This window comes from Anser cygnoides, chromosome 17 (genome assembly GCF_040182565.1).
Source record: "Anser cygnoides isolate HZ-2024a breed goose chromosome 17, Taihu_goose_T2T_genome, whole genome shotgun sequence".
NCBI lineage: Eukaryota > Metazoa > Chordata > Aves > Anseriformes > Anatidae > Anser > Anser cygnoides.
This window is the reverse complement of record NC_089889.1, coordinates 11,065,022-11,077,116: the sequence shown is the minus strand read 5'-3', so window position 1 is coordinate 11,077,116 and position 12,095 is coordinate 11,065,022. Positions and strand designations below refer to the sequence as shown.

At 40.2% G+C, this 12,095-nt stretch overlaps 1 protein-coding gene across 10 annotated transcripts in view; it reads left to right on the top strand.

The window, feature by feature from the left end:
- LOC106031329 (serotransferrin-2-like) overlaps positions 1–12,095 on the top strand; it is a 32,251-nt gene that overhangs the window by 16,449 nt on the left and 3,707 nt on the right. For 4 of the 10 annotated variants that reach the window (XR_010825510.1, XR_010825511.1, XM_066978887.1 and 1 more), the window contains exons 1-15: positions 4–1,034; positions 2,207–2,384; positions 2,470–2,606; positions 3,873–4,036; positions 5,189–5,288; positions 6,378–6,554; positions 7,019–7,181; positions 7,290–7,354; positions 8,013–8,170; positions 9,232–9,418; positions 9,588–9,736; positions 9,960–10,050; positions 10,364–10,429; positions 10,737–10,919; positions 11,877–12,033. Coding sequence is in view for 8 of the 10 variants with exons in the window: in XM_066978887.1 (XP_066834988.1) it covers positions 2,555–2,606; positions 3,873–4,036; positions 5,189–5,288; positions 6,378–6,554; positions 7,019–7,181; positions 7,290–7,354; positions 8,013–8,170; positions 9,232–9,418; positions 9,588–9,736; positions 9,960–10,050; positions 10,364–10,429; positions 10,737–10,919; positions 11,877–12,033 (1,712 nt within the window). In the remaining 2 variants the exon portion in view is untranslated. Of the gene's footprint in view, positions 1–3; positions 1,035–2,206; positions 2,385–2,469; positions 2,607–3,872; positions 4,037–5,188; positions 5,289–6,377; positions 6,555–7,018; positions 7,182–7,289; positions 7,355–8,012; positions 8,171–9,231; positions 9,419–9,587; positions 9,737–9,959; positions 10,051–10,363; positions 10,430–10,736; positions 10,920–11,876; positions 12,034–12,095 lie in introns of those variants that run through there. The other 6 variants (XM_013173678.3, XM_013173679.3, XM_066978886.1 and 3 more) reach the window with 6 other exon arrangements.

Sequence of the window (12,095 nt, the reverse complement as noted above, 5' to 3'; positions counted from 1 at the left end):
GGCTGGTCCCTGAGGGGAAGGGGGCTTGGGGATAAGGCTGGTCCCTGAGGGGAACTGGGGGGGGGGCGACAAGGGTGTTCCCCAAGGGAAGGCATGGCTTGAGCATGGCGCTGTGCCAGGGGGAGCTGAGTGTGAGGCTGTGGGGGCTCAGCTGCCTCAGGGTTGCTGCTGGGGGATAAGGGAGGGCTTGAGCCCGAACATGGGAGCACCGGAGGTGTCAGGACATGGGGTTTAATCGGCGAGGGGAGGCAGCGCTGCTCCTGCAGGTGAGGAGATGTTGGGCAGGGTAGTGCAAACTTGGGTGTTGCTTGCCTGTATCGTAACACCACAGAGGGGATTTTGTGAAGATTATCTGGGTTCCGCACCCTTAGATGCATCTCTAGATAGATGCATATGTGCAACATTACTGGGAAGTTGGTAATTATCTTTTTCTGACCGTGGTAGTAGGTGGGTAGTTTCACAGTGAATCAGTAGGAAAAGAATTCCAGAGTCTTGCTATTGTGTTTCCACATCCTCGGTGCTTTAGGACATGGTCCTCTCAGCTGACCTGATTACATTTGTGATTAATGATTGTTTGTTTTCCTGACCAGGACTCTGTGAAGTCTACAAAATCTTCATGTCACTGCTTTTTCCTTTTTCATGTCACCACAAACAGCAGCATCTTTATAAACTGAACAATATATAAGTACATATATAAGCTGAAGCTTGCTCTTTGTGTATCTTGTACCTTAGACATATAGAGAAAAGCCTGTTATTTTAAAAGATGTATAGGTTAAACAGAGATGCAGATGCACCCTTCACGTGATACTAATAATATTAGCTGACTTAGTTGTTGGGATATACGTATATCCTGAGCTAACATAATGGTAGGATTGGCAGGAAGTACAACCGCAAAAAAGGTGGGATAGATCTTGTCAGATGTTTTGTTACAGTCATTGCAAAAGCCACTGGCTTTGATGTCTAACTGTACCCTGCAGGTGGGCCTGACAGACAAGTTTCCCCAGAGGTGATTCAGGAGTGATTCAGAGGTTGAGGTATAGTTAAATAAAACACGCTTGTTTATAGTGTATTTTAATTGACATGGACTTAACTGATTAGTGATCTGGCCTGATCTAATCCTTCTTCCTGGCATTATAAGTAAATACGTGGACCTATAACTATTTTAGAATCACTTCTATTGTGTGATCTTTTCTATAGTGATTTTTTTGTTATGTTTACATCTATTAATATATTATATCAAAAGATGATATAGACTGTACTCACTGAGGAATAAAACATACTTCTCAGAGGGTTGTGAGCTGAGCTAGACCTGTGCAAGTGTGCCATGTTGAAGGGTGGGACAATAAAAGAGTTCCTTTAGCAAGTGAGAGAACAGAGGTCTTTGGGCTTGAGAACATTTGTTCAGGGAGTGCAGGGAGGAGTGAGAAATGTGAACTTCTTCTGTGATCAGATTAAGGGGAAAGAACATCACAAATGCTGGAGATCTGGTGAGGGAACTTACAAAACAGCAGAGGTGAGCAATGGAGTCCATGTACATGAGCACAGAAGAAGCAGGTGGGGAATAAGGACTGTGAATCACTCAGGGAACAGTACTAAGGCAACAACAGAAATCTGGGTAAAGTATTGGCAAAAATACACAAAGCCGTGAAAGTACTAAGGAGGTCCACAAGATGAAGAAGGAAAACAAAACTAGGAAAAAGGCTTTCTTTCTCCAGAACTCTGGGAATGATTAATTCTCTCCTGAAAAGGAAAGATGAAAGCATATTAGCAATATATATATATATATTTTCATCAGATCAATTCAGTATGCACCCTCCTGCTTAAACATATATACATATATTTCTCCTGCTATAGAACTAGTTGTGTTAATCATGGCTGCTTTAGGGTAATTAAGAGGTAATACTCTAGCCTAAGTGTTAGGAAACAGAAATAAAACATTTTGTGTGAAACTGTTGTGCTAGAACGGAAATGAAGAGAGTCAAGAAAATTGAGAAAATCACAGTTCTGTTCTGAATTCTTATGGGGGCTTAGGCTTACTTTTTGTTTAACATTTCTCTGTAGATAAACCTTTATCAGATAAAAAAGAATAAAGTAAGAAGAACCCTTCAATATTCTGTAGAGAGGGAAGTTTGGTTGTTTGGACAATTCACTTAACTTTAGATACCCTTTTTGTAAGGTAGATGTAATTCTTGCTTATCTCCCGAAGGCATATTGGTGACTGTTGAAACAGGAAAAGCACAATTTACTTCAGAAGCAGAGGCTTGCATTTCATCCTATGTCTGTTCATAATAAAGCAGAAAATGCACTGATATTTTCCATCTGTGGTTACGGATAGGACACTGTCCCTTTATTCTTTTCATACAAGGATATCCCATCTCTGACAGGTTTGTGTGATTTTGTTGTTGTTATTTTTTTAAAAAAAATCATTTTATCCCTGTTGATGCCTAAAGCCTCTTTGTTATCTTCCAGAAGCACTGGTCACCACTGTGGAATTCCTGGTATGAGAAGGCAGAGCGTCGGGTAGAGAGTGGATCCTTGCAGCATTGCTGTAATCATGAAGGCAGTTCTCGTAATTGTCCTAATCATCTTCACTTTGCTGTCTTCAGGTAAGGTTGATGCAGAGAAGGAAAGAGAAAGGTGACCTCTGGATGAGTTACTAGGAGACAAACTCTAAAATAAGCTTTGGTTTTGTTTTCTGCTGTGCAAAGAAGTTGCAGCTACAACTGTGCCTGTGATTTCCATTTGACTGTATTTTTACTGTTTGATTGTTGGCAGATGGTGACTCTGTTAGTCTCAGTTTGATACACTAGTTTCTTTGCAATGCAGTGAAGATTTGTTTCCTTTGAGTAGGTGACATCTGCGTACTCGTTAGAGCTGTCAAAATCAATCAGTGTATTTTAAGCTTCTCCTCTCTTTAACTACCATGGGTTCTTTATGGAATCACTCTGAATTACTGTCAGACGTTATGCTTGAAGGAATAAAAACTTCAATGATCAATTTTATTTTTTCAATTCAATTTTATTTATTCCAAGCCTTTTTTATATATATTAACAGACTATTAGAAAACCAAATGCTTAAACATCTGGAAATGACAATGTTAGAGAAGTAGCAGTCTCTTCTATGCATTCAGTCCTGGTTTTAAGTGTGTGGTATGGGATTCTGTCAAGTTACATAACTGCAGGCTGTTTTCATATGTAATAACTTTTTCCTACTTAAATGCATAGTGTCTTCTTGAGATGTATATGAATATATTTTAGAGTAGAAGGCATTTAATAGGAAGAATATAAAATAAGTCATAGCACATCTGAGATGGAAAAACTACAGAGCCTAAAGTAAAATAAGTTTTGTTGAAATGTCTGCACTCCCTTAAAATGTAGCTTCATCTTCAGTTTACACCAAGCAAGCACCCAGCTTCCCCTGGAAAAGGAGGTTTCACCTTCTCCTCCACTTCTAATTGCACCTTTCTAACCCCTTATTTCTGCTATCACTACCTTTTTGGTTGTTTGGTTACTTAGTTTTCACCTGAAAAAAGATCAGACAACTGAATAGTCCAGTTCTGCTACAAATTTACAGAGCGTTCCTGTGCTGGTCATTTAACCTCTTTGACATCCAGAAATGAAGATAATTCTTACTAACTTCCTGCTTGGAAGAGGTAGGATTGTGACAATTTCGTTGTTAACGTTTATTCAGTACTCTGTTCAGCATAGTACATGATTCTTCCTTCTCAATAACCAAATTTTCCTTAATTTCTAACTTTTGTGGTGGGTGTTAAGGAAGCTAAACCTCTCTTTTGAGGGAAGTCCAGCAAATTCATTGTCATTGCTGAGGAAACGTTTAGGTCCTACAGATATTGACTTTTTTTTATCCTACAGGGAAGAAATTTCGATGGTGCACCCTCTCTGACCTAGAACAGAGAAAGTGTGCTGAACTGTCCAAAGCACTTACAGCTGTGCTGCCCGTTGCTACCATCAACTCGTTTGCTAGGATTTCTTGCATCAGAGCCCAGAATACATACGACTGCATTGATAAAATCAGGGTAAGTTCACAGAGATTTTTAAAACTTGAGTCAGATCCTCTTTTGAAGAAGAAACTGGAAAACAGTTAATGGGAGAGTGAAATGCTACTGAAATGATGGTATCTCACATATGAAAAAGTACAAGGTAGCTTGTGAGGTAAGAAATCAAATCCATGAGCTTTCTACTAGACATACTGTTTTACCTCAGCTAATGTCCTTGCGTTTTTCAGGAAATAAGTAGAAAGCTGCTTGAAAATAAATGGACAAACCCAAACTAGTAAATTAAAACCTACTCAGAGCATTCTTGCTTGCAGGTTTTGGTTCTACTCTGACTATAATTAATATTTTCTCTTCCTTTCCTTTCCTGCTGTTTTTAACTCCAAGTATATCTTTCCTGTAGTAAAGGGCAAAAGGTTTTTTTCATATGAAAATCCTTAATTTGAATAAAATTAGACATCAGGCCATTTGTAGGTGTAAGCTCTATATTAATACTGAAATGACATTTCCATAATGCTATATGCTTTGAAAAAAAAATCACTGATGGAAAAGAAAGACAAGCATTTGCTGTAGAATAATTCCGTTAGTGTATCTAAAATTTAATTGGGATAGAGAATTTCAGTTTCTCTTTTCATTCAATTTTAGTTGTTTCAATGGAGTCCATATCTGACCTGGAAAACAAAACGCAGAAAAGCTTTGTTCAGGGAATCATTTAGTTCATGTTTTCATTCAGTCCTGTGACCCTTGTTAATAGGCTTCAGTTCTATTTTCAGATGGTTATTACAGCCAGGAGAAATCTGAGAAGGTTTTGAGGTTCTGGGGGAACTGTAGGAGGAAAAAGGGATTGCCTTTTTCTTCAGTTGGCATCAGGATTGTGTTTCTTGTTTGCTTGCTTGCTTGCTTGCTTGTTTTTAGTTTATTTATTTATTTATTTATGAATGGAAAGATCAAAGACGAGTCAACAAAGGAAGTTACTGGAAAACAACAGGTTTTTTTTGAAGGTAACAGCCTTAATTGCCAACATTTCATTATGCTTAATAGCAGGGATTCAATTAAAAACAAAGCAAATGCTTGTATATGTCAATGTCTTCAAGAGCAGAGTTCCTGCCTGAAAAGCTGCTCTGTTTGTTTCCCTGTAAACACACTAGTTCTGGGGGCTTTGCTCTTGTTTTTAAGGTGAATAAAGCAGATGCTGCCACCTTGGATGCAGGAGATGTTTACTCTGCTGTAAAGCTATATGATTTGACAGTGGTGGCAAAGGAGATCTATGACCAAGGTAGGTTCACAAAGCAGAAAAATAAGCTGTACTTCTGATTTGGCTAATGAATTGCTGTGCAGTGAAAGGCAAAGCTTCTCAAGAATTATTGGAAAAAAAAAGTCTATATGTTTTGTTTACTTATGGGAGTAAGAAGGTGACTAATGACATATACCTTAGATTAGTATATGTAAAACACATAATGATGAATGAAATATCAGTGGTGCTTCGTATCTAGTAGCCTTTCTGCCTGTGGTACCATTGTGTCAACAACAAACTGTCTGTATCTACCCCGCTCACAGCACTGGTATTCTGGAATTCTACATCTCATAGGGAATAAGAAGGGTTTTATTCCATCCACGTTAGCTCTTACACCATTCTCTTTGTTTGTGTGACTGAATGTTTATTAGTGGTTCTTTAAGAGACCACTTTCTGTCATTAATTCATTCTCACCTCCTCACCATAAAGAGACAAGGTGGTGAGTCTTGTCATATTGATTCCTCTTCATTCCTTGTACAGCTGAGCGTTCCGTGCATTGACAGATTTATAAGGCGAGGATAAATAAGTGAGAGCCAAAATCAAGCATACAGGAGAAAATACTTGAGGGACATGACTAAGAGAGAAACCAAATTACAGATGGATGTAGGAAGAGACTAAGAAGGACACAGTATGAGAACTGAAATGAGTTTTATTTTGGCTGAAGAACCATGAAATCATAGTGGAAATGATATATTTCAGTCTGGTAAGCACATTCTGAGGAGAAGACAGGAGTTCTTTCTGTTACAATACCTAAAACTGTGTGATACAAACATTCAAAATTCCTGAGAAGCAACTTTGCACTTTCATTGGATCGTGGAGCTGGATGATCTTGTGAACCTTTTCATCCAGATTTTTACATTCTTGCTTTGCACATCACTGTTATTGCTGAGTTTGTCAAAGTGCCATCTAGCCAGTATGCAGCCAAGTTCCTGGTATGAGTTTCTGTATTTCATATGCTTAAGATTTTTTTTTTCCTTTGCCATGTTTGGAGAGGTAACCGAACATCTGTGCACAGATGGAAGCAGAATTGGGATTTTAGTTATTCCTGTTACATATTTTGTCCTAACACAGGAAATTGTGTTTTTGCTGTGGCCGTTGCCAAGCGAGGAACTTTGGATATCCAGAGGCTACGAGGTGTGCGCAGCTGCCACAATGGAGCCAGATGGACATCAGGCTGGAATATTCCACTTGGCTTTCTACTTGCAAGAAATGATCTTTCCTGGAATGAGGCACAACCTCTGAGCCAAGGTGGGTGACAGGAGCCATAGCTTTGTCCCTGCCCTCAGCAAGAGTGACTGAAATGGAGGCAGATGTGGCATGAACTGAGCTATGTGGAAACTTCAGGGTTTTGTTGACGAGATAAACTCTTGGAGTGTTTGTGAAACTGGCTCTTAGCTTCCTTCAGAACTCTTTCTAGTAATCTCTCAGAATGGCAGAGAATGTTACCAAAACAGGAAATCTTTGTTCTGTTTACAACAGGGAACAACGCTTTGCAATACCTAGCTGGCACAAAGATGGTTTCAAACGAGCAAAATTTGATCACTGTTTCCAGCAAATGTTTAAAATTTGAAGTTTAGGCAATGAAGCCACATTTCCTGAAGAGAAATTTATTTTAAAGCAGCACAGTTTTAATTACATCCATGATATGTTTGGCCCCTTTTCTTCTGTGTTTTTTTTTTTCTTATTTGATTTTTTTCCCCCTACATCTGCAGTAATCAGCGAGTATTTCAATGCAAGTTGCATCCCTGGGGTTGGTGTTGCTGCTCCTCAACTGTGTGCTCTCTGCCAAGGTCAAAAATCCTTTGTCAGAGACAAGAACCACTTCTGTGAGACAAGCAGCAATGAACCCTTCTATGACTCTGAGGGAGCCTTCAGGTAAGCTTTCTGTCACTTACACTGAATTTACCTTTGGGGAAAAAGTACTGGTTAGGGGGGGAAAAAGTGAGGTGACATATTAATAGGGTGGCATTTGTCTTCCTGCAGGTGCTTGAAGAACGGAGTAGCAGATGTTGCCTTTTTAGATCATCTAACAATTATGAGAGCTACAGGTAATCTTAAAAAATCAGATTCCTTTTAACCTCTGGCTGTGCTCTTTCCTGCATGGGGGTTTGGGGGATGTGCCTATATTTGTATTGTTTCTGGGAAAATTCAGTCCCTGCAAGCAGTTCAGTGGTATTTCGAGAGGGAAATGGAAAAGGAGTCAAAGTGAGCAAGCAATGACTGCTCACAGAAGATTCGTAGAATGGGAGCAGACATAGAATAGGAACAGACATTATTATGCAGGTGATTTCTTTAGCCTAAAGTCTCTGATGCAGCTGCTGGTTGATTTTACTGACTGCTAAGATTCCTTTTAACTTTTGGTGTATTGAGCTGCTAGAATGGACAGTTCCCATATACTCAAACTTAGTCAAGCTCTGTATCAACATTTTGGAAGGTGATTGGCTGTTGTAGTTGCAGAAGAGTATTTTTAAACAAACATGTTTAGAGAGCTACAGTTTTAAGAGTATTTTGGAGTAACTCTAGCTGAGGTTGTTCTCTTTGGTTAGAGAAGAGCATGTCAAAGACATCTTTCCAGGTGTGCTTGGTACACTGCTGCTAGCGTAATATTTGAGCAAACTCCTCTGAAAAAACTTTTACCTTTCATCTCTGTGGCTGCTGAAAAGCCATGTCTCACTTCATAGATTCACGAATGTCCTGTCGTTTTAGAGTCAGAACACCAGGAATATGAACTCCTATGTCCTGATGGGACTACTGCTGAGCTGAGCGAATACAGCACCTGTAACTTGGGCAGGGGGCCTGGCCGTGGCATCATCACTCGCCGCAACTTCCAGAAGATCACCAACAAATTTCTTAGCATGATCCAAGTGAGTAGATATTATAAGCTATATATCTCTGTACTCAGGATTTTATTCCAGCTTTGTGTGGAGATCACTGCCCAGTTTGCCATCTTTCTCAAGAAATTTATAGTTAGCGTGAACAAAGCATTCAAAATTGGTTGTTCTGGGGAAGGATCCTGTACTGGCTTCTGGAGTGATGTCTTACTTCTCTCTAAAGTGCTCTTCTGTAGAAGGCTTTGAATAAATAAGTAAAAAAGGGGAAGATGCCTTAACAGACAAAATGGAAAATAGCTAATGATTTTCATACTGCTCTGGAACTTAGGTGAATTATGCAGCAGAGGGAGAAACACAAGTTCAAGCAGGGTTCACCTTTATTTCTTTCTCTCTCTCTTTCACATATTTGGACTTGAACTTGAAATGTGTACTATTTAAAGTATTTAAAATGCACTTAAAATGGTCCAACAGACAGTGAATAATTCAACCCAGGGGGCTGATTTGTGCTGTCATGCAAACTCTAGCAGATAGTTGGAGTACAAAATCTTGTTTGTTTAGTGATCTTCATATATCTTTTTTCAGTGGACTTATTAACACACATCTTAGCTGTGTTCCCCATATGTAACAGTAGCTGTGCAGCAATGTTCCCAGTATACTTCTCAGTGCATTCTTCTCTTCCAGTACCATCAATCTGAACAAATCTACTTTGCATATAGTACTTTCTGACCATAAAACACAAGGTATATTGCACCCCATTACTGCACGTATCTATCAGAAAGATTTTCCACTCAGCCACACTGCCTTAGTTGTCCTTCTAGGGAAGAAGACATTGAGCACAGCCCAATAAATTTGAATAAGTAATATGGGAAAGACAAAATTCTTGAAAAGAAGTGAGTTGCAGGCCATATAATGCTTTTAAGGACTGTAGCTGTCTACCCGCTGTGGTAACCTGTGGGCTTTGTCCCAGTGTGATGGATATTAGAACCCTGAGTGCTATGTTACAAACCATTGGTATGAAGGGACAGGAGGATGAGGCTGCCTGTCACTGAAAGGATGAATTTATTTTCTGCAATTAAGTGTTGTTCTTGTCCTAGCGCCTCTTTGGTCAAAAAGGAAAAGAAAGAGCCAGATTTGAACTCTTCAATTCATCAGCGTTTGGGGGAAGGAACCTGCTCTTTCGAGATGACACTCAGCACCTACAACTTCTCGAGGAGCAGCTAGAGATTGCCTATGTCCTTGGCCTGGATTATGTAGCTCTCCTTAAGGGACTAGGCCATGAAGGTAAGAAACCTTCTGGAGGATTGTACCTAAAGAAAGGGAAGAAAAAGTTATCTTTCCATGTTATTCTTCCCTGCCAGGCACAAGTGAATAGACTAAAACATCCCCTCAATGAAGATCAGATTGGTGTATGGTTGACATGATCTCGTTGTGCTCCTTCCTTCTAATGCAGGGAGCTCTTTGGACAACAGTGTTGTGCGCTGGTGCTGCATCAGCAATGCTGAGCTTCGCAAATGTGAGGAGTGGGCACTGAGCATCAAATCTGACCCGTTAGTCTGTGTCCAGGCAACTTCTATGACCAACTGCATTGAAATGATCAAGGTAGGAGAGATCCTCTGGTCAGAGTATGTGATAAGGCCATACAGGGTACGTATGTCCTTGTTTAATCTGAACAAGAGGAAAGAATGCTTGTACACTAGAGGCACCAGTGGGAAGGAGAGGGAATTTATGCAGGGGAATTTCCAGCCAGTGGGGAAGTGCAGCTGCTTGGTTACACAATTCATGCAAGTCCTGTTTGTGTTATTTTCTGTAATGCTGTTGGCAGAGTAGTGAGGCTGATGCAGTTACCCTGGATGCGACACATGTCTACATTGCAGGGAGATGTGGACTGGTGCCTGTAGCTGCAGAATGTTATGGTAAGTTCTTGTGTGACCTTAGCAAGAAGGGAGCAAATCAAAAAAGCACCATAAAAATATAGTTAAATTTCAACAATTTGTGATGGTTTATGATGAAAGCAGGAATCAATACACATGTCCAAGGACTTTACCCAGCTCTTCCACTAACTGGCTGTAGCATTTTGTCTGGTTTTATATCTCTTCTATAAAAGGGGCAGAGGTGCTGATGTGGTTCAAGAAGATTGCAAGGTTATAAAGCTTTTTGGTGGTGTGCTGTCATGTAATAGGAATGTCACCAGTCACAAGATCCTTAATGGTTGTCTCCCCTCTCTAGAGCAGAGGTGTGGCCCAGCTGCTGAGAGCACAGAGGAAATGAGGAAATTTCATCGGAAGCCCAAAGGTAATGCGAGAACTTTAGGAAGATGAAAGGTTTCAATTTTCCTGAGGCTCCCTGTAGGAATTATGTTGGAATGTATTTGCATGTTCATTTCAGAAATAAATTGTTTTGCACGTTCAGTAGGAGCTTTACATACAACGCAGGGCTAGCAGGGCAAGAGCTCTGTGGCTTAGCAAAGAATGCAGATGATCTACCATTAAGTGAAAGTAACATGACACAATGAGGGAGGGAGGATGGGGGTGAGGGGGTGTCTACGTGTCTGGAATACTTCGTTGCCTTCATATAACTTGTTGCTGTCATTGTTTTACAGCACTGTCACCTGTTTATGCTGTAGCCCTAGCTAAGAAAAATGCCAAACAGATTAACATCCATAACCTTCGAGGAAGGCGATCATGCCACAGCCACGTGTATAGTCCTGGAGGATGGTTACTTCTGTCCAGATACACAGTGGGAGCTCTGGAGAATGTTACTGAGAGCTGTGACATTGGGTCTGGTAAGGGCTGCTCTGGTGTATCTGTTGAGTAGACCAGGGAAGTCTGAAACCCAAAATTTGGGAGTAAAAAGGAAATGGGTCCATGAGGACAGAGAAGAAGGACTTTGTTCTTGCATATCACTGAAGATAATCATCTTTGCTCTGAAGTGTTCTTGTACAGAGCTCTTTAGTAGTGGATTTCTCTTAGACTACGTGATATTCCTTAGTAAGTGATGCACCATAAACAATAGTTGTATCAATGTCTACATGCAAAAAGGGAGGATAATCAACAGACACCCCTAGAGCTCGGTGTGTCTGTCTGATGAAAGTCAGTCAGTTTCTTTGTCTCTTTTGATTAAATCATCTGGTTGACTAACTCAAGTCGGTTTGTCTGTGTTTTGGATGTAAAAAGTTATGGGTTAGGTTTATCTTAATGGTATTGAATGCTGTTGTAATAGAAACTCTTCTTCCCCTTGTGCTTTTAACACACTGCCTTGTGTCTTGATCCTGCTGTCTTGTGCTCAGCTTTGATTATCTGTGTGGGTGCTCCAAAACCTGCAGGATAATGGTCTCCTCTCTCTGTCCTTCAAGCTTCAGGAAAAATGTGCTGTTCTTCAAGTTGCTAATTAATGCTTCCAAGAGTTAAGTATGAATAGGGATGTTGCCACCTCCATTACGATCTAGTTAACAGCCTCTTACTCTGCAGCTTCTTTTGCTTTCTTGGGTTGCTTAGTTCTAATATTTTGCTACTTTACCCAAGAAAAAGTTAATTAGGGATTTGGCCAGCAAGTGATGATTGCACTCTCAGAAGGTGTTGAAGCAGTTCCTGTTATGTGTGTGATTCTTCATACTATTTAGGCCTCTTCTTACCCGTTATTAGATTGGAATCCAATTCCTTTTTTTTTTTTTCTTTTTCTCCATGGAAGAAGAGGCGTTGGAATACCTTGCCCTAATCTCACCTAAGTTTTCTCTATTCAGTTTACCAGAATTACTTTTGGAAGGGCTGCATGCCAGGAGCAGATGGAAACCTGTGCAAAGTATGTGTTGGAGACAGTGAGGTGGAAGGAGCTCGAGTATCTAGCAGATGCACTGCAAGTCACAACGAACGTTACTATGGCAATATGGGAGCTCTCAGGTAACTCTCTTCTTCTGAATAAGAAAGGCAGAGCAATAGCCAGAAATGGCTTATTATTTTGC